Below are 20,575 nucleotides of genomic sequence, written 5' to 3' on the forward strand. Positions count from 1 at the left end.
GGGAGGGCCAGGCATGGATTTCGTAACTGAAAGAGTGGTACGTGATTGCATGGAGTGCAGTAAAAGCGACCAGATCCTGAAATGCAGAACCCAACCTATGTTAATCAGGGAGCCTGTAAATGGACTTTGTTTAAGGTTACCCTGGACATAGTAGGTCCAATCAGGATCTCAGGTGGTGATAAGTTTATCACTTGCATGGATATGTTTTCTATATGGCCTGAACCTAAAAATGGTCAATGCTGTATAGACCCAGGATGTGATGTTGTTCCTAGAAGGAGTCTTTGGTAGGAAAGGATTTCCGGAGACTTTGTTAACCAATAATGGTGTACAATTGACATCGAAGAAGATGGAGGAGATTTTGAATGAGAGGAGCATCAAGCACAGGACTATGTCCTTATATCATCCAGCTGATCGAGCACTTCAACAAAGTAGTTACGGAGTGTATCCAGCATGCAGTCATGAATGGGATGAATTGGGTGGACGAACTAAAAAAGAAAGTTTGCATGTACAGGTTGACTCCCAATTGATCTACGGGAGTTACACCTTTCCAACTGTTTAAGAAGAGGTCTCCCAGTGATCTGGTTGGTTCATCATGGATAAAGAAAGCGAGAGCACCTGGAACCAAATTTACCCCATAAAAAGTAAAGACTTGTGTGAAAGTTTGAGAGCTAAAAGAGAGAACGAGATCATGAAGCATAAGGAGTAATTTGCTGAAAGAATTGGGGTGAAGAACACCAACGTTAAAGTTGGTTATTGGGAAAAGGAAAAAAAACAAGCAAAGGTAGGTTGTCGGATAAGTTCTCTCAACCTGTGAGGTTTACCAAACTATGCTGGAATGCGATCAAGACTGAAGATCACCGTATTTAGAATTTAGATAGAGTTGCATTGTGGAAGGGAGCTGGGTCAAAGGGCCCTGCTGGTAACTCTGGGATTGGTCCTAATTTTGAGGATGTTCTTGAAGATGTGCACCCTTTGCATTCCAGTGTTACTATTGGTATGCAAACAAGCAACAGGAAAAGCAAACATGTGAGTACGAGACCTACACATCTCCAAGATTTTGTGTAAAGCTATTCTTAAATACAAAAGATATAGTGTTCTTCATGCTTTGTAGAGATGTTGTGTATTAAATGTCTTCTCTTGGTAGTTGTGCGTGTCTACAATTGTTTGCTGAAGTAACGGGGAGGTGTATTGTATGCTATACTAGGGGTTGTGTGATAGCCTTGCAAGCCAGCCACTGTTCTGGAATGTTTGCCTAATGAAGGCTCCGGGGAGGAATTTTATTATTAGAAATGAAGAGGCAGTTGGTTTCCAGGAGCAGTTGACTGATAGACGGGGTTTATTGTACATGAATAAAGGAAGAGGTTATATCCAGCCTGTGGAAGTTTGATCATTTCTACTCATGGGCAAGCAAAAGGCCAGCTGTCATTTTTGCATGCAGTCATGCACTCGAGGTAACGCTACACACCCGTTCACCATGCAGGAGACATTCCTGTCCCAACAATTACTTACCTAATGTCTTTCCTAAAACAAAATGCATGGGCCATACAAGAAATAGAGTAGAACAGGGATATGTAATTCTTGCCTTAGTTGCAATATTATGACATAATTTTTAGAGACTAGCGGGTGGAATACGTGCCGTTAACCAGCACAGTTATACTGCTTATGAGCTACTGCAAGATCGAATTCCCTCGGTTATACGGGGGCCATCCTTAAAGCAACCTATCTATAGGTATCATATAGAATGTTTCATGCTATTCAAAAGGTATTTATCTGTCAAGTCACTCATTCAGACTTCCCAGTGAGCGGTCAATATAACAGCAGGGTGCTATCTGAACCAGCGTCACACAACAAACGGAATATTCAGAATCTGTAAATGCTAGATATTCCACATGTGCATCGAAGAATTGCCATCTCGTACCCTGACAGGCACCAGTGAAGCCCAGGGTGGCCCCGTTCGCGTAGCTGCCGCCTCCTCCTCCCCCTTCCCTTTCATTTCTCGTTTCCAACCAGAAAGGCAGGCGACAGCAGCCTAGCGTGATGTGCTCATCCCGAGACAAACTAATATCACCAGGTCCGCCACTAACTCTTCAGGCGCGCCTCCATACCAGACCATCAAGCTCCAAACTTGAAGACAACCGCTGCTGTGGATGGATCAGACAAAACCACATACGGTCTCTTCAACCAATCGGCACCTCGAAAATCTGTGTGAAGCACTATGATTGGTGGACTTCGTTATTGTGCAACCCGGAAGTGTTAACATTTACGGTTAAATCACATCCGTTAAAATATCAACAACGGACCACGGGCTTTAGGTTGAACTCCCGGGGACCCCGTGTAAGTGCCTGGCAGGTGGTCACCTGATTAAGGAGGTGAGCTACCCATATTGGGGTTAATATGTAGATCGGTAATTTAGGAAAAAACAAAGTTCAGCACTTGTATGGTACTGCTATATTTCCACATGGAACGTGCCAGGTTTATAATATCTTGTGAGTGGTTTGTAATTACAATCCGTGGTTGCCAGTACCATCCTGTTCTGGGATGTTGTTCATAACATACCAAGGGGCATATTATCAAGACAGGCGATACAATTATTGCCGCTTTAGCGGCAGAAAACTGCCGCTAAAGCGGCGATAATGGGCTTGATAATATAATATGCTCTATGGAATTCCAATTGAAGCCCATGTTAGATGTGAAGGACATCTAACATGGCTTCAATTGGAATTCCATAGAGCATATTATATTATCAAGCCCATTATCGCCGCTTTAGCGGCAGTTTTCTGCCGCTAAAGCGGCGATAATTGTATCGCCTGTCTTGGTAATATGCCCCCATGTCTTTATTTTAATATTGTGCATCATATGCCCTTCATCTAGGCATTTGCACGACGAGCTTGACTTTATTTTCATATTTTGCATGATTCATCTAGTCATTTGCACGACGAGCATGTAAGGGAGGGTTACTGGAATTATGCCTTCAGGGAGGACCAAACGGTTGACTAAATTATGCGGTAAGAAAAGCACATTATGCAGCACATTTTGTGTGATAGCAGTACTTTCTAAAATTGTCATTTCTGCGCAGGTTAACACTGTTTGAGTAGATGTTTCTCCTCATTGATACCAGATTCAGATTAACAACCAAATACAGCAATAAGCAACAGAGAGGGGGCCAGTCAACCTTTGCAAAGTGCCTTTCTCTGCGTGGCAACATGTGTTGCTGCCGTTTACTAACTTTTGATACGTTTGAGCTAAAAAGGTTTTGGGGGGGGGGGGGGGGGCTATAATCTGCAGATTATGCAGCAGATGATGAATTATATGGCCAATACGGCAAAACCATAATTGTGCAAGAGATACAGCGTCCGCAAAATTGCATAATTCCAGTGGTCCCGATGTAAGGCCATCGTGAGCATGGAATTCCTAAAATATCGTGCTAGGCATTACCTGTCACTAATACCAGTATGGTATGGTAACTATATTTCCATTTTGTTAACGGTACACCAGTCCTCATATGCTGCCTATGGCATGTCTGCATTTCACCCGGGTTCTTGATGTACCCTGTACATTGTAAGCATAAAATTACCATGTTCCCCCAAAGCATAGCATGCCAGTAATTCCACCAAGATCGTGGTATAATGTCCATAAATTAATCTTGTGTTCGTCTAGAATCCCATTATGTGCATGACATAGTCACAGTACTACCATATGACTGGCTAATCTTTTGTATAGTATGCCAACCGTAGAAAATGCTTATAATGCCAACCTGTACTTTCCGTTGTCTTACCTGTCAGAAGAGGGCTCTTTTGTAACCAAGATCATGCCTTCGTTAGATGAGAGCCAGCTGTCCATTCGGGAGATGCGGGAAGAGGAAGCACAGCTCGTGTTGGAAATGTTAAAGGTATTTTCTGAATGTGACGGTGTGGAACATCACACATCTAAAACTCAAACTCATAGACAGACCCAGGGAAAGCATTCAGCCTTAGTAGATAATATTATATTTATAGTCATCATAGGTTGTTTTTATAGAGTACTTGTTGCCGTACCATTGTACCGTCTCAGACCTATTAAACATGTTGCTGCCTCGTACTGTTATTCAAAACCACTGGCTGTCACCCAGTAGGGGTTGGCAAATTAGCACGTACATGTTTACATCAATTTTATTATTGGGTAGGAATAGCAGATGGCCAACTCATCTGCCTACAGAACATTTGTAATGTACGCAAGACACGTCTTTAAAAGCTATCTCAATGCTAATATGTGTGACTTTTGCTTAGTCAGTGCACACAGAGTAACACAGCTATAGGCTTCCACATGCAAAAAGGCCCAAGCAGTGGCGACTGATGACATTTGAAAGTGGTGAGGTGTAAAATGTCTGAATGAGTGACCATTGGCGAGAGAACCCCCGACGGCCATAAGGGGGCTTCAGGGGTTCTCCCCTGAGAGAACTTTGAAAATGGGTGGGCAAATGGTTCATTTACAAGCAAATAAGCACGAAGGTTAAAAGACAATTGTGAAAGTGTACTCATTACATCAATAAAGAGATTTCATATGAAAATGATGTAGGTAGCTGCTCATTCAGTATAACCACAGAACTTCATAACAGACTTTGAGATAAGAATGCTGAATACCTCACAGATTTCCTTATGTATTGATATAGCTTTAAAATAAAATCTACTAAAGAAATGCAAGTTACTGTGATTTGTTGGATTGGACACAATGAGACAGCAAGGAATAAACATTAAAAGGCAGTAGGTCACCTAATGAGGAGGTAAGTATTTTGAAACTCAATTTGAAAGCACGCATCAGGATTTAGCGTCCGTCTATAATGTGAAACCAATGTTAAAATAACAAAGGGAGCATGTCACACATACAACTCTAAAGAGAGTGTGTCAGTCCATTGAGTAAAAGGAAGCAAACCGGGACTACAAGCACCATGATAACACACTGTCAATTAAAAGGACAGAACTAGAGAAGTGGTGCTCTGTTGAAATGGAGTGAGATGGCAGGCAGCTCTAGTTTGCTGCTCTGTCAGACTTTTACAGCCCTTGCACTCTGAGTGACCACCAATGCTTGTCTTCATGTTCATTGACCTTGTCAATGCTTGTTCTCATTTCTATCCTTAGTCGCTGTCCACGTGATTCCTACCTTCGCTCTCATGGTCTCTCTTTTACACTTATGCTTTACCTCAGCGCCTTCAAACAGCCCATGCTATAGCATAAGTGCTAGACAAGCAACCAACATGAGAGTATCCTGCCTCTTCCCTCTTCCTTTATTGTCCTTCCTTCTTCCCTTTCATGCCCTCTTTTTCCCCAAGTTTTCTGTCATCACTTAGGAACACTTGATTGCTGGCATAAGCACTGCACAAGCATCAGTACGCGAGGGTCTCATTTCTCTCTCTAGCCTGTCGTTCGCTTTTTGTCCTTCCCTGACTCCCTCGTCTTCTATTTACTTCCCTGCATTCCCACTCAGCGCCTCGAACTAGCCAACGGGTGGCATACGTGCTAGACAAACCAGCATACCCTGACTTGCAACTAACTCTAACCAGACTAACGACCTTCAGATGCAGCCGCCTTTCGGTCTCTGCTTCATAGCCACTTGCAATTGTCTTTAGAAAGGTTTCTGTGGGAGGAGGGAAACGTCTGCCCCATAGTTGGGTAGTGGGTACTCAGACAGAGATCTAATTGGAAAGAAGCCACCTGTCATGGCGCAGGACTCACGTAAGCTGTTCAGACATTCTGCAGACACTCCACACGTCTCTCACCATCCCAAACACTCACCATTATAGGTTAAACAACAAAGCTGCCCGTCTGGGCACCGCTCCGAGCCCGCGAGATGCCACGCAGAGGGAGCAAACACCCAGCTGCAGGGACACGAGATACCAACACCACAGACCGTCATTTCCCTCCTCTGTATTAGCCCAGTACAGAGGCAGATTTCCAGGAAAGGTGGACTTTTGTCTCTGAAAAGCTAACAGGTCTGAGACAGTCACTCAACGTCCGGCACGCCACTCCCAAAAAAACCTATAGAACTGTTGCATGACAGGCTTGCCTGTCTCTTAAAAGTCATAGGGCACGGGCCATGGCAGTCTGATGTGGCGCACTTGTTTATCCTAGTGACTTAAGGTTTTGACATAGTAACGTTGCTACAGGTGGGCGCTCAGGGTTTGATGTGCTGCTTCTCGTGTATTTTCTGTTCCAGAGTCCAGAGATTAGGTGTTGGAAGGAAAGGAGAAAGCTGTGAGGAGAATCGGATCCTGTTCTCTGTGTACCCTACTCAGTTGCTCCCCATCTTCGCAAGAAACCTAAAAACCAGGCTCTTCCACAGACCCCCCCCGCCCCCCCTTGATGAACTGGAGCCTGCTACCCCCCTCCCCCCCCCCCCCCCCCCAGCGCCTTCTGACCCTTACGGGTGAGTAGTTGCGCTTAACAAACGCCTGATTGATTGGCTGCGCCCAGTCCAACAGTGTTAGTGCTCATCAATGACCTGCTTTTGGAGGTCACAAAAGGTTCTCCGTGACAAAAGCAGTAATGCACTACACTGTCCATATTCAATCCAAACCAGTGATTTGGACATTGTGGTCCGCTGCAGGCAAATTTGATGCAACCACCTGCATAGGCAGATCAAACGGGTCATGCTGCTGATCGCAACTTACTGCATCCTTTGAGTAGGACCTCTGGAGTAAGAGGTCTTTTCTGCAATATTAAATAGGTTCAAATGATTGCCTGTGTGGTATCAAAGGTTGGCGAGCCAACCTTTAAGTGACGATAGAGAATCAATTCCAAATAGCTGCTTCCTGTTGCCTACGTGTACTACTGGTTGCTAAGGTCATGCAGTGACCCATAACTTTTCTCTATGCCTTAATAATGATAGATTCAGTGTTCATTAGAATATACTACGATTTTCGTAAAATGTGAGGTTTTACAGTCTCATGTTAATTAGGATATTTTACACCCGCAGGTTGTTCAAGGGTAGATCTTAAAATAAGGATTAAAAATGGCCAGCGCTCTACTGGATTTTTTCGTCCTGGGAACGACTACACATTATGATCAAACAGCTATTGCCTGACCATTAGTACATGTGCCACCTGTAAATGGGATGCTCAGGAGAGGTCAGTCTATGGGTGGTACACATGCAGTACATAGAGTGAACCCTATCATGGAGGAATCAGCTGGGGAAGATGAACACCCTTCCTTTCAGTTGGTGCTACCATTAATTTTACTAAGCACCCATCTTCCTGTTTCTGTGTAGATTATATATTTAAAGTAAATGGTGCTCCATGACGAAAAGATAGACAGAAATGCCTGCAATAAATAGAGTTAATTTTTTAAAATTTGCAGCGAGTCACCCAACATAACACTGCAACACGTGATTTGGTGAACATTTCTTAAGGTCCTGGTACTTAAAGCAACCGGACACCCGACTGGAGCAGTCGAGCAGTCCATGCTGCGGATGAGCGAAGGGATGGGGCTATCAGCATGTGGAACATGGGAAAGAAGGAGAAACAAGCAGAAGGGGTGGATGGGAGAGTGCCTGCAGTATGGTATCAGAAAATCATAGAATACTATCTGAATACAAAACCTTCACCTAATGCGACGATGGACAGCACAGTAGGGAACTCTGGGTAGTTCCCTGCTATTAAGTGTAGGCTCTAGTATTTTCACTTGTTAATAGGTGAAGGCAAATACAAAATGACGTGAAATGTGCCCAATTTTACTAAAGTGATGATGATGTATAAGGAGGGGGGAGTAAATAATGAAACTCAGTTTGTTTTGCTTTGGGGAAAAAAGAGAAGCAATCAGTCAATTGCACTGATTTTATTAACACCAACTACTACTATGCCCATTAGCAACAAGCATTGGCATAGCCAATAGGTCTCGTCTTTGGTACCTTATAAGTGCTTAGTTATCCAGCACAATATCCTTGGTGCAAAATCAACTGTTGCATGGCTAAAAACCTTAAAAGGTCCCAAAGGCGACACCTATTGGCTATGCCAATGCTTGTTTATTTCTGTTAGAAACAAATACTTGAATATATGATCCAAACAAATCCTTAAACTAGGTGATGCAATTTCCACGCATTTTCGCTTGTGCACTGTACACTTTTATTAGTAAAACTGTATGTCTGTGCAAATGTAATGGCCATTCCAATTGAAAATGTGTTGTCTGTAATGGCAATGCAGTGCCATACCATGCATACTCCACTCTACGCCACTGTACTCTGCACCTCTGAACTCTACTCTGCACCACTCCACTGTACACCACTTCATGCCGCTGCACTTTGCATCACTCCACTCTATGCCACTGCACTTTATGCCACTTCACGCTACACCTCTCTCCTGTACCACTCTACTCTATGCCAATGCACTCTTCGCCACTCTACTCTACACCACTGCACTCTTCGCCACTGCACTCTAAATCACTCCAGTATAGGCCACACCAATCTACTCTACACAACTCCAGTCTATGCCACTGTATTCTACGCCACTCTGCAATACTGCACTCTATGCAACTGCACTCAATGCCAATACACTCTACTCCAATGCACTTTCCTCTTTAGCACTCAACTCTATGCCCCAGCTCTCTACGCCAACACACTGTACGCCTTTCTAATCTACTCTGCACCTCTGCACTCTACGCCACTGCATTCTACACCACTTTACTCAATGCAGTTACACTCTATGCCACTCTTTGCAACTGTACTGTATCCTGCACCACTCCACTCTACACCACTACACTCTACTCTTCAACAATCTACTCTACACCACTACACTTTGTCACTCCCCTCCCCTCTGCGCCACTCCACTCCGACACTCTACATCACTGCACATTGAACTGTAGTCTACTCTACTTCACTCTATGCCACTACACTCTACTGCGCTATACTCTGCGCCACTCTATGCTCTCTACTCTGCACCATTCTATGCCACTCTACTCTTCTCTGCACTCTACACCACTGCTTCTCTATGCCACTTGACCTAACACCACTGCCCTCTGCATCACTCAACTCTCTTCCACTCTATTCTGCACCTCTACGCACTTGACGACACTCTACTCTGCGCTACTGCACTCTGCTATGCACAACTCTAATCTACACCACTGCATTCTACGACGCTGAACTGTATGCTGCTGAATTCAATGCCCCTGCACTCTGCGCCACTATACTCTGCGAGACACTACGCCAATGCACTCTACAACAGCCCACTCTACTTTATGCCACTCCAGTGTATGCAACACTACGCGACTCCACATTGTCACTCCAATACACGACACTCTCTGCTACTCCACTCTACAACATTGTACTCCACTCTTTGCCATTCCACTCTACGACACTCCACGCGACTTTCTTCTACGCCATTAACTTTTAGCCATGCTGAACAACAGCCGTGCTGGTGTACAACATGGCTAAAACACATTGGCAAAGCCAGTTGCTCTTGCACATGCGAGATTATTGGCGTTGCCAATGCTTGTTGTCTCCTGTCATTGCTTGGAGGACTATTCTAACTTTTTTTGTACTTCAACATTTTTTTGGTTGCACGATGGCCTGCTTGCTTTTTGGGTGCTTGCTGTTCAGCACTTGACGACCGGGCTGGGTTTCTCTACACTTCTAATGACATAATGCAAGGGAAGGTGAAACCCTCATCTGTAACAGGATATCAGAAAACTGCACACGAGTCTTGGTGAAGTGGGCCCGTCACATGCTTGGGCTCCAGTGCCACTGCACCAGCTGCACCATTGATGGCTCCACTCATTGTCAGCTCATGACAAGGTTAAAGATATAGCTCTCTTAACACACTCCGGTATTTATAGCTCGCGCCCACAACAGGCATTCTAGAATGTTCTGTTTGATGATGTCACCTTGAGTTTTTGGTGCCTATTGTGCCATTCAGTGGTCGGCCCCTTTAATGGGTGTGTGAGAGGTCACGGTCTCCCAAAAAAGCTGCAAGTTCTATAAAAGCAAACTATAAATGTCAACCACACACCTTAATAAAACCGCACAGGGTCAAAAGATAACTATTAAAGAAAGATAGTTTCATTTTTCTTCATGCTGGATGTTCTTTTAACTTAATTATGATCTGATAGTGCACGTGTCACTAGACAATTATGTGAGAATCACTAGAGAGGGGCTTTGGCTCCACCCACATTTGGGGACCGAAGAGTACATGTCTTGATTGGACAGACGCTGTGTGCTTCCAAAAAAAAAGTGCATTCCCTCCACTAGCTGTTATCATTTTGTTTATCCAGCTGGCTGAGCTTGAACTTTAAGGGGTACACACATGACATTGTAATGCTGTAAAAGTGTCTTATAACTAGATAACTTGTGGTGTTTGTCTTTCTCTGGCACCAGCACAGGTGGGTTGAGGGTAGACATTAACCTAAATGGATTTTTAGCTGTGGCTCGACAGTGCAGCCGTCACCTGACCTTTCAACCTACGTCAATATTAGTCTACAGTTTTTTTGTTTCCACATAAATACATATGCTATTTACTTGTAATGTTTCACATTTCCATACAACATTCATTTAAAGCCAGCCCTACTGGTATCGCCAATGCTTGTTGGACACGTATCTGTTAAGAAGCCGCCTCGCACAGGTCTGTACAGAGCTCGCGGCCGTGTCTGCTCTTGGCGCCAAGGTCAGGGAAGCAGTGCGGGGTGTGATGTTACAGCGCAAAGGTAAACATGCCAACATCAGGGTAATACGAACTGCATCCACCAGGGCCTTTTTTGGACACAACTCGGCTAGGTGTGCACGTTTTGTCTCTCCAAAAGCCGTGTCAAAGCCTGTGAACTGTGCGGTCTTTAGTTATAAAACGTGCCCTCTCACAGCACAGGCCGCTGACGTCTGTCGGAATCTCTTCTCTCCTCGCGTTTTCATTTCTTTATTTGTCGTATAAAACCCGGACAGTGCAGAAGTGACATGAAGATGGGGCGGCGCCTTATCCACACGCACGGAACAGGGGCGGGCGGGTGGGTGACATGTCATCTCATGACGAACATATTATCAGGCAAACACCCACTTATCAAGCTGTGCTCTTTTTACAAAGCGTGTTTAGAGTGGCGTAGCATTATGGTCCCTGTGTCATCCTCCGGGCAGTTCTGCTGCTTTGCTTTTATGTAAATTGTGCCCCTGCCACGCTCTTCTCCCACCCAGAACTGCCGCCTGCTTAGCAGCTTTTTAGGTCTCGGCTCGAAGGCTGCGCTTGCGCAGTCTCGATCCGAGATTTAATGACTTGGAGAAGAGGGGCTTGAACCCGCCCCTCTTCTCCCCTGCTCTCCATTGGCTGGCCTCTTGAATGCTGGCCACCCATTGGAGAAGAGGTCCCGTCACTCCGATCAGGCCCCGTCCTTTTCGGATCGGGGGCGTGTTTTTTCCAGAAAGTCTAATTATCTCCTCCAGCCAATGGTTGGAGGAGATAACAGCAAAACACGCCCCCGAATCCGAAAAGGACGCTGCGTTTCTCCGAGGCATTTCTGCTCTGCCTCGGAGAAAGGCGGTGGTGTGCTTGTTGGTCTGAGCAAGCATGGTGGTTGAAGGGGGCTATTCTTACTTCGAGTTGTGGGCCTCGAATTGCTGATCTCCCCATCAGCAAGGGGCTTTGGGGTGCTCCTTGTGACCCGCAGTGAGGGCGCTTCCTCCTCCATCAGCTGAATTTCTTGGGGTGCTACGTAAAACTCAAGTTATGCAGTCCGAGATGAGGCTCGCCCCCTAAACAGAAGCGTTGACATTATATTTCGACTTGCTCACTTTGCGCTCCGCGGGAATAAAAATTCGTCCACCGATGCGCTACTTCCGAATCACATGACAGCCAATCCCACGCCTGAATGTATACTGGCAGTCGTCTGAGAGTGGAAAAGACTCTTAATCTGTAAAGTGACACAAGATTGGAGCATTTTCAGCACCTCATCCAATCCTACGCAGCTGCACAGAATTAGAATGTGCTCATTGGCTTTGAAGTACGCACGTGCCTCTGAAGTTACTATAAACAGTCCGCTAGCTGGTGGGAAATTGGGAACTATTACATTTTCAAGCGGATTAAACGTGAGTAGCTACTAGTGTAAGGTAAGTGAATGTGTGACCGAACGGGCAGTAAAATTTTAGCTGAACGGTAAAAAACTTCTTTGCAAACTCCTCTGTGACAGCTCTCTCTTCCCTGTTCTTAAGTTCTCTTAATGACTACGTTGCATCGTACACGTACACGTGCATTCTACTCTGGACTTCCCTACTGGCTAACGCTTGGATGAACTCAACAGTTCTTGCCATATGGGCAAAAGTCCAGTGTTTTAACGGTGGATATATATATCTGGGCATGCAGTCGTTTAACTGTCTCATGGCTATGGCCCACTTTACTTGCTGGGCGACGCTGGTGGTTGTGTTTGGTGAACTCGTTCCTGCAGCAGCTTTGATGAGGCAGGACTGCTGTTCTGGGATCTGTGTTAAAAACCTGCACGACAGGCTCTCAATTTCAGCAGTCGAGGCAGGGCAGACACAGACAGGTGCTTGACTTCGGCAGGCTTTTTAGGTCTCGGCTCGAAGGCTGCCCCTTTTTACAGCCACTCTGCCTATGGCTGGAAGATGTAGCCCCCCCCCCCCCGAAATCTTTTTCAGCCCCCCCCCCCCCCTGAAATTTGGCTCTAGTTGCCCGCCTGCATAGATCTTATGTGGGCTCCACTTTGCATCTGTCGGTGTTCGCTGTCAGGGCTTAACAACAAGCATTACAATGCAATGGTCTCGGCATTGGTAAAGTTAGAGCTATTGGCATTGCTCATGACAATGCCGTTTCTTTAAATGTTTTAAAAACAAAAACATAAACAAAAATAATGTCATGAGCAATGCCAATAGCTCTAACTTTACCAATGCCGAGACCATTGCATTGTAAATGCTTGTTGAGGGTTGGGGGTGCAATGTTTTCATAATTCTTAGGGGATCATTTAGCAGTTCTTGTCATCTGATTAAAAACGGGCAGTAATAGCATAAGAGTCGGTGTGCTTTAGCTATATAGCGGAATGAATTGCATGGTATGATGATGGCGCTGATGAAAGTGGCAGTGTGCTGTGAAGGGTCCCCGGTACTGTCTAGGTTGGAGTTACCGAGATATTTCTGTGGAAGGCACTAACTTTTTATAGACTCTGAAGGAGGGCCTCTGTGCTAACCTTCACCCTGTCGGGCCCCTGCGCCTCTTCGGTACCAGGGCTGCTCCGGGTCTGCACCTCTCAAAAACAAGCGCGCGCACCTCGCGCAAGTAGGGGGTGGAGGGAACGCGGCCGAGAGCAGGCAGCGTTTCCCTTGCGGGAGCGAGCGCGATAATTGCTAACACATGGCGCCGCTCGCTCCCGCAAGGGAATCGCCAAATGTGCACACGTTGCTATTCAAAGCAATGCAACGCGTGCATATTTTTGCCTGCAAAACCGGATCTATTTCTACAGGTCTTTTTCCAATGCAGCGCATGCGAGACCTAAAAATGGAGGCCCATAAGCCAAAGGGGCTGCTGCATTTTATGCATTTGGAGCTGTGCCCTATTAAGGGGGCGGGGGCACCATGCTGGCGGACCCAAGAAAGCAAAACAAATAAAGATCCCCCAATGTGCAGGGAAAACACTCACATGGCGGTTACCAGGCTATATTCGTCTTCCTGTGTGAACTGACACCTTGAAAAACGAAAAATGAATTTGGGTTGTGTGAGTAATACACCACTAAATGCTTTCGTTTTTCATGCATGCGCTCTCGAAGTATTGCTCCGGTCACCACTACAACTCATTCTAATCTCACTCTCCAGAGTGCAATACATCCAGAGTGTTTGCATGGAAAAACAGAAAAATTTCGAGCTGTATTGCTCACACACCGCCACCAAATGTTTAAGTTTTTCATGCACGCACTTAGAACACCTCGTCGCGTCGGACCCTGCGTTAAGGAAGGGGTCCCCGGGTAATTTAAAAACAGAAACTTAACTTACCTCCTGCGTTGTCTCTGCAACAGGAAGCAGCCCAGGCAGCCTCTCTTCCACCCCCTAAGCCAATCTCAACGCTGCAATGGCAGCATTGTGATTGGCTGGGAATCCGTCCGTACAGGCGTCTATGGGGAGGCCGTTTTCTACATGGAGAAAACAGAAGTGCTTATGACTGGTTTGGTCGGCCCTGGGGCCGACCAAACAGTCAGCTCCCATAACATTGGGCTAGCCACTCCTCCCCGACCCGCCCGCCCCAACCAAACCCTTCTTCTGCTTTCTTGCAGCTCGAGAAGCAGACATAAAATGGTATTTATACAATTTTTTGTTTCTGCTTCTCGCACTGTGAGAAAGCAGTGGGGGCTACGCTCCTCCGCCCACGTGGAGGAGCCGCCCCTGGACCCAAGCACATAAGCTCTACAAACCTACGAAGCTACTCAATCTGCCCATTCTCCCCCAAGAAGTTTGCAGGAATATTACTTCATACACAGATTATTTTGATGGAGCTCACCTCATCGCATTTAGGATGGATTATGACAGGACTTTAAGTGGGCCGGGTCCTGCCCGTACTGAGCTCTAAAAAGCAGGTGCCGAAATGGGTCTTGAGTGGTCTCTCTGTTTTTGCCCTCATCCTCGGGGTGGAAAAACAATCTTAACTCTGCTGTGGACCACCATTCATTGTGTTTGAGAACTTCAAAGAGACTCGTTATAGTTCTTTTACAGTCTCATCATTTCAGAACGGAAGAATTTTCAATATTCTATGCAACAAAGCCATAGTTGTTGCTTACATTTCTTATGCAACTGACAGCCATTAACAAAGCCAATAGCCCTAGCTTGTTATAGGTATTCTTACTTATTGTATTTTATATATGGATTCAATCACAGAAGCAACAAAATGCCAGTTGGGCGACACACTATGATGATTCAGGAAAGCTTACGACTACCCACTGTGCTGAATGAAGGCCGCATGTCACCCTATAAACTGGACCCGTTGGTTAGACGCCTAAAACCATCTACTCCATCATAAGACGTTTACTTCTTATCGCATAGTATTTGAAATAATTGCCCTCTTTGCCAACTATTCACTTCCAATTTATCTCTGAAGCAATCTTATTTGATACATAAATCTCTGAGGCTACCCCATTAGCGTGTAGTGCTATACAGACCCTCAACATAATAGGTCCAAATTAATGCAGACAAAACACATACGAACGTTCAAACATACAGATGTCCATTTTACAGGTAAGCAACGCGCATGCGCCCATGACTGAGGCATATCTAATACGAGGACATGCCTTTCTTTAACCTGCAGCACCATTGTGAAAGAAGATTTTTGTGGACAGGATGTAGCACTCTGGGAGCCCACTGTCACAAGGGCAAACTTTTCGTTGGATATGTAGCGGCTCTGTCCAGCCGCGATAGTGGCCCGCCGTTTGAGATGGATCCCTTGGTGTCGGTAGGTTCGGACACCAGCGTGGAGGGAGCAGAGTGTTCCACTTGAGTGGCAAAAGTACAGCAATGGACTGTGTGCGTTTTACTTTCACCAAACCCACTGGGGCTTTATTTTTTGCACTGGCTGAAGGACGACGGCACCACCCACTTGGGTATTCATTTAAGATGGAACTGCAAATACCATAATGCTGTGAGGCACAATTTGAATAAAGACACGCCCATACGGGCGGAACTTTTGTTTATTTGGAGCAGGTGTCCATACTTACCGGGTGCAGTTCTCCATGTCAGCGGAGGCTCGTGAGAAAGGGCGTAAGCTTGAAACATGTTGAGCCATATTCCTGTGTTTGAGAGTGATTCACTAAACCACTGCAGCCCTCATGTAAAGGATGTAGCACTCTGGGAGGCCACTGTCACAAGGGCAAACTTTTCGTTGGATATATATATATATATATATATTCACTGAAAAAACCATAGGTTTCAGGCACGTTATAGTTAGGAATTAGCATTTAAAAAAACCTTAGAAATTCACTGAAAAAATCATAGGTTTCAGGGGCGTTCTAGTTAGCTGGACTTTTCACTCGTACAAAACCATTGAAATTCCCCCGTTATAGTTAGTTCAGCTAACTATAACTCGCGCGCCCGCAATGCACTGCTGATGACGTCACATATTACATCACTCATGACATGGTCAGTGACATCACTCATGACATCACTGATGACATCACTGATGACATCATCCAGTGAATGTGTGTTTTTCTAAAAATTACATATGTTTTATATATGTATATCTCAAGGTCGATGGAAGAATAAATGGGTATATAAGTGTCTAAATGGATAATTTGTTTTTGAAAAATTGATTGTATAACTGACTGATTAAGTGTATCTTAGTGAATACATGGCTTAGTGAGTAATGTTTAAATATGTAAATATCTGTATCAGTCTCTCACTTTGTGTATAAGTGGCTGCCTGGGTTGGTGAGTAGCTACATGAGTGTCTATATAGGTTATTAGTTGGTTTTTTGAGAATCAGTATGAGTGTCTGTATGGTTCGGTGGGGGTATTACGTAGTGCATAGGTGCATGAATGAGTGACTCACTGTTTGTATGTGTTGAAGACAGCATGTGTGCAGGACTGTATGGGTGGATGAGTGTGTGCATGGATGTGTTAGTGAGTGAATGACTGTCTCAATAGTGTCTTTGAGTAACTACATATGTTTTAAACTAGTATATGTGACTATTGGTGTATATAAGTGAGTATGTGAGAGTGAGAGATTGAAAGAGTTCCTGTATGAATAAGTATGTGTTTCTATAAGTGATTGTTTAAAAGACTAAGTATGTGTAAGTTTCTGTAGCAGTAAGTGTGGTGGTGTGTGTGTATAGCTGTATATGCAAGTAAATGTATGTTTGATTCTTTATTAGCATGATTGACTATGTGTGTGAGTAACTATGGATGAGTGGCGTTGTGTAACAGGATGTATAGGTGTTTGAGTACATATGATGAGTGAGTACATGTATGAGTGACTGTATAGGACTGTTGGTGAATGAGTGGATGTGGATGTGGATCTTAGAATTACTGAATAGGTTGTTGTAACTGATATTGGTATGTCCATTGTTTTGAAAATTTTAGTTTCTATTTTTGAATGTGTGTATCAAAGGTTATATTAGGGGGAGAGGAGGTCTGCAACTCTATCACAAGGATGATGTCATCAGTGATGTCATTTGAGATGTCATCAGTGATGTAATGAGTGATGTCACTGACCATGTCATGAGTGATGTAATATGTGATGTCATCAGCAGTGCATTGCGAGCGCACGAGTTATAGTTAGCTGAACTAACTAACGGGGGAATTTCAATGGTTTTGTACAAGTGAAAAGTCCAGCTAACTATAACGCCCCTGAAGCCTATGGGTTTTTCAGTGAATTTCTAAGGCTTTTTAAATGCTAATTCCTAACTATAACGTGCCTGAAACCTATGTTTTTTTCAGTGAATTTCAAAGTTTTTTTAAATGCTAATTTCTAACTATGCCTACAGAGATAGGAAATGTGAAGAAAGAAGAAAAAACGCACAGAAAGAAAAAAAAGAAATGCAGAAAGAAGCAACAGAAGTCCTCAAAGACGAAGAAAAGTGCAGGAAGAAGGATAACGTGCAGAAAGAACAAACGGAAGAGCAGAAAGAAGCCTTGTTGCAAAATCATCCTGTACCCTCAACTTTTTCAGACAGATACTGGTGGTAACTGCGTCTGACTAACCAGTCCTAGAGCCAGTGCTATGTTAAAAGATACTCAAAATACAGTGAAAACACCTACATACACTAGGGAACACTATGCGTTGGGGTCCCCCTGTGATCAGCATGACCTCCTCTGTAAGCCCCTAGTATATATTAGGGCAGGGGATTAAAACTACCTCTTAAAACGCGCCACAGGGTGTGTTTGCACACGTCACCTCAGGCCCCGTCCCCTCACTTCCCCACTGTGTAAACACGCCCTGTGGCCGTTTTAAGTTGAGAGATTAAGTCCTCTTAAATCCTGAGGGTTCCTAGGGTCCAACTAGCCCACTAGGTACCTCCAGTAAGCGCCACAGAGCTGCGTTGCAGAGAGGTGTAGAAAGTGTCACGGCCTGGACCACCTCTCTGCAACGCAGCTCAGTGGCGCTTACTGGAAGCACCTGGTGGGCTAGTTAGCCCCCAGGGGCCCTCAGGATTGAAGGGGAATTATTTCCCCAACTTAAAACGCGCCATAGGGCGTGTTTGCACACGTCACCTCAGGCCCCGTCCCCTCCCTTCCCCACTGTGTAAACACACCCTGTGGCCGTTTTTTAAGTTGGGAGATTAAGTCCCCTTGAATCCTGAGGATCCCTAGGGGCAAAATAGCCCACTAGGTACGTCCAGTAAGCGCCATTGCAGAGAGGTGTAAAAAGGGGCACGGCCTGCACCACCTCTCTGCAACGCAGAGCAGTGGCGCTTACTGGAAGCACCTGGTGGGCTAGTTGGCCCCCAGGGTCCCTCAGGATTGAAAGGGAATTATTTCCCCAACTTAAAACACGCCACAGGGCGTGTTTGCACATGTCACCTCAGGCCCCGTCCCCTCCCTTCACCACTGTGTAAACGCGCCCTCTGGCCGTTCTAAGTTGAGAGATTAAGTCCCCTTGAATCCTAAGGGTCCCTAGGGTCAAACTAGCCCACTAGGTACCTCCAGTAAGCGCCACAGAGCTGCGTTGCATAGAGGTGTAAAAAGGGGCGTGGCCTCAGAACACCTGCCTGCAACGCAGCTCCCTGGCGCATACTGGAGATACCTGTTGGGCTAGTTGGCCCTCAGGGACCCTCAGTATTGAAGGGGAATTAATTCCCCAACTTACAACTGGCCAGGGGGCGCGTTTGCAGAGTGCTGCAAGGAGGGGGCGTGGCCTCCGGCGCAATGCCGGTCTTTTATTTATTTAATTTTTTTAAGAAGGAGGAGGGCTATGTGGCCCCCCTTCTTTTTCTAATTTACTGGCACTGGGGACCCCTTCTCCCAGGGCCTGCACCCTGTTGAAAAAAATAAATTTGGCCCTCCCAAGGCCTTAATCGGCCCCGGGGACCCCAACCCCCGGGTTATGGCCTTTTTTTTTTTTTTAAATTCTTTAGGAGGGGGCTGCGTTGACCCCCTCCTCAGGCCACTTATGGCCCAGGGGACCCCATCCCCCGGGGCCGGCATTTGTTTTTTATTATTTAAAAAATATATATATTTATAGCAAAACCTAGGACATGCTGGACAAACCGTATGTACCTATCACCATGACGATTTGCGTGATATTCATTAAAAGGCGACTATGCATAGAATGAATCCACATGGAATTTATTTACACCGCTAGTGAAGCTCTGACGTGTCTGACGCCATACCGTGCCTAATCCAGCCGCCCCCGCCGGTGGGTACTCTCCAAGTAGACACCCTTGTCGTTTATCTATACAAACATGGGTAGCTATTGACGGGCACATTTAATATACACGCACACCAAGCCATTCAAAGGGGATTCGACAAAAATTCAACCAAACTATGCAAGAAACCCCCCTCACGGTTAATAAAACACACATCCACCACCGGATGAGTAATACTTTTTATTTTACTCTCTGGAAAGGAGACGAACCTCACTTGAGAGTCACAGCGTGCTCCTGGCTGAGCCCAATGCTGTGTTACACCCACCAGTGCCCGCCGAGTGCCTCACACCACTGTGTTGTATTCCACCAGCTAGTGCGTATGCTATGACACTCTCTAGCCCATGTGCACTGTAACACCACCCCGTGAATATGTCATGCCACACTTGCCTTCGCACAGGTTATATTGCTCCATCTAACGTGCCTTCCTCGATGCCTATGTTCTAACGCACAGCGCTATGCCATACATATTACAATCTGGGATCCATAACTTAGTCACAGTGCAAATGCAAGGTTACACTCCCCAGCACATATTTTATATTACAACTTTAGAGACTAGTTAGGTTACACAACACTACCCTGTGCATATTACACTCCAAGGCGCATATCGCATAGCACGCGCTAGTGCCTGTGCTATCTCGCGCTCTCCAATGAATTTTTCATTGCGCACAATGTATTGCATATTATATTTTACGCCCCGGTTCATCTTATATCACACTTTTTGGTGCGTAGTTTATACCATATACTATATCTAGTTTTCATTTTCAATCGTGCTCTCAGGACTATGTTCTATATAACACTGCGTCCACCTACCCTTTTCACGGGCATTACATTTTGCGATGGGGGGTGGAGGGAGTGTTTCTGACAAGTGAGCCCGGAGTCAGTCACAAACGTCCTCTTCTTCCTGAATAAAAGTGAGATTATGCTGCATACTTGTTCATATTGTAAGTAGTTCGCACAGACACACATTTTAAAAACAATAACGTTCCTAATACCCACCTTCTCTGAACAGTTAGCTTGCTGCCCCATCCACCTCCTCCCTATCCTCTGTTGTGTGAATCCATGGACTAGCCTCCTTCCTCCTGCCATGCATGGTCTGATGTGCTGCCACTGCCCTCCATTTAGCATGATGTACCAGTCCACTCCTCCTGCCCTCCATTGCCCAATTCTATGGCCCATCATTGACCTCCTGCTTAGCCTCTGTGCTTAGCTTGCTGCCCCTATTCTCCTTCCCCCTGCCCTCCGATGTCTTTGTGCATGCCCCTGCTACATCCTTTTTGCCCACAA

The 20,575-nt window shown here is 45.4% G+C and overlaps 1 protein-coding gene across 3 annotated transcripts in view; it reads left to right on the forward strand.

Moving 5' to 3' along the window:
* The first annotated feature begins 2,255 nt into the window (after nt 1-2,255).
* NAT14 (N-acetyltransferase 14 (putative)) overlaps nt 2,256-20,575 on the forward strand; it is a 111,696-nt gene continuing 93,376 nt past the window's right edge. Inside the window, exons 1-2 of one of the 3 annotated variants that reach the window (XM_085616604.1) lie at nt 2,256-2,369; nt 3,783-3,889. In XM_085616604.1, the coding sequence (XP_085472730.1) occupies nt 3,809-3,889 (81 nt within the window). In that variant the 5' untranslated portion in view covers nt 2,256-2,369; nt 3,783-3,808. The remainder of the gene's footprint in view (nt 2,370-3,782; nt 3,890-20,575) is intronic. The other 2 variants (XM_085616606.1, XM_085616605.1) reach the window with 2 other exon arrangements.

This window comes from Triturus cristatus, chromosome 7 (genome assembly GCF_964204655.1).
Source record: "Triturus cristatus chromosome 7, aTriCri1.1, whole genome shotgun sequence".
NCBI lineage: Eukaryota > Metazoa > Chordata > Amphibia > Caudata > Salamandridae > Triturus > Triturus cristatus.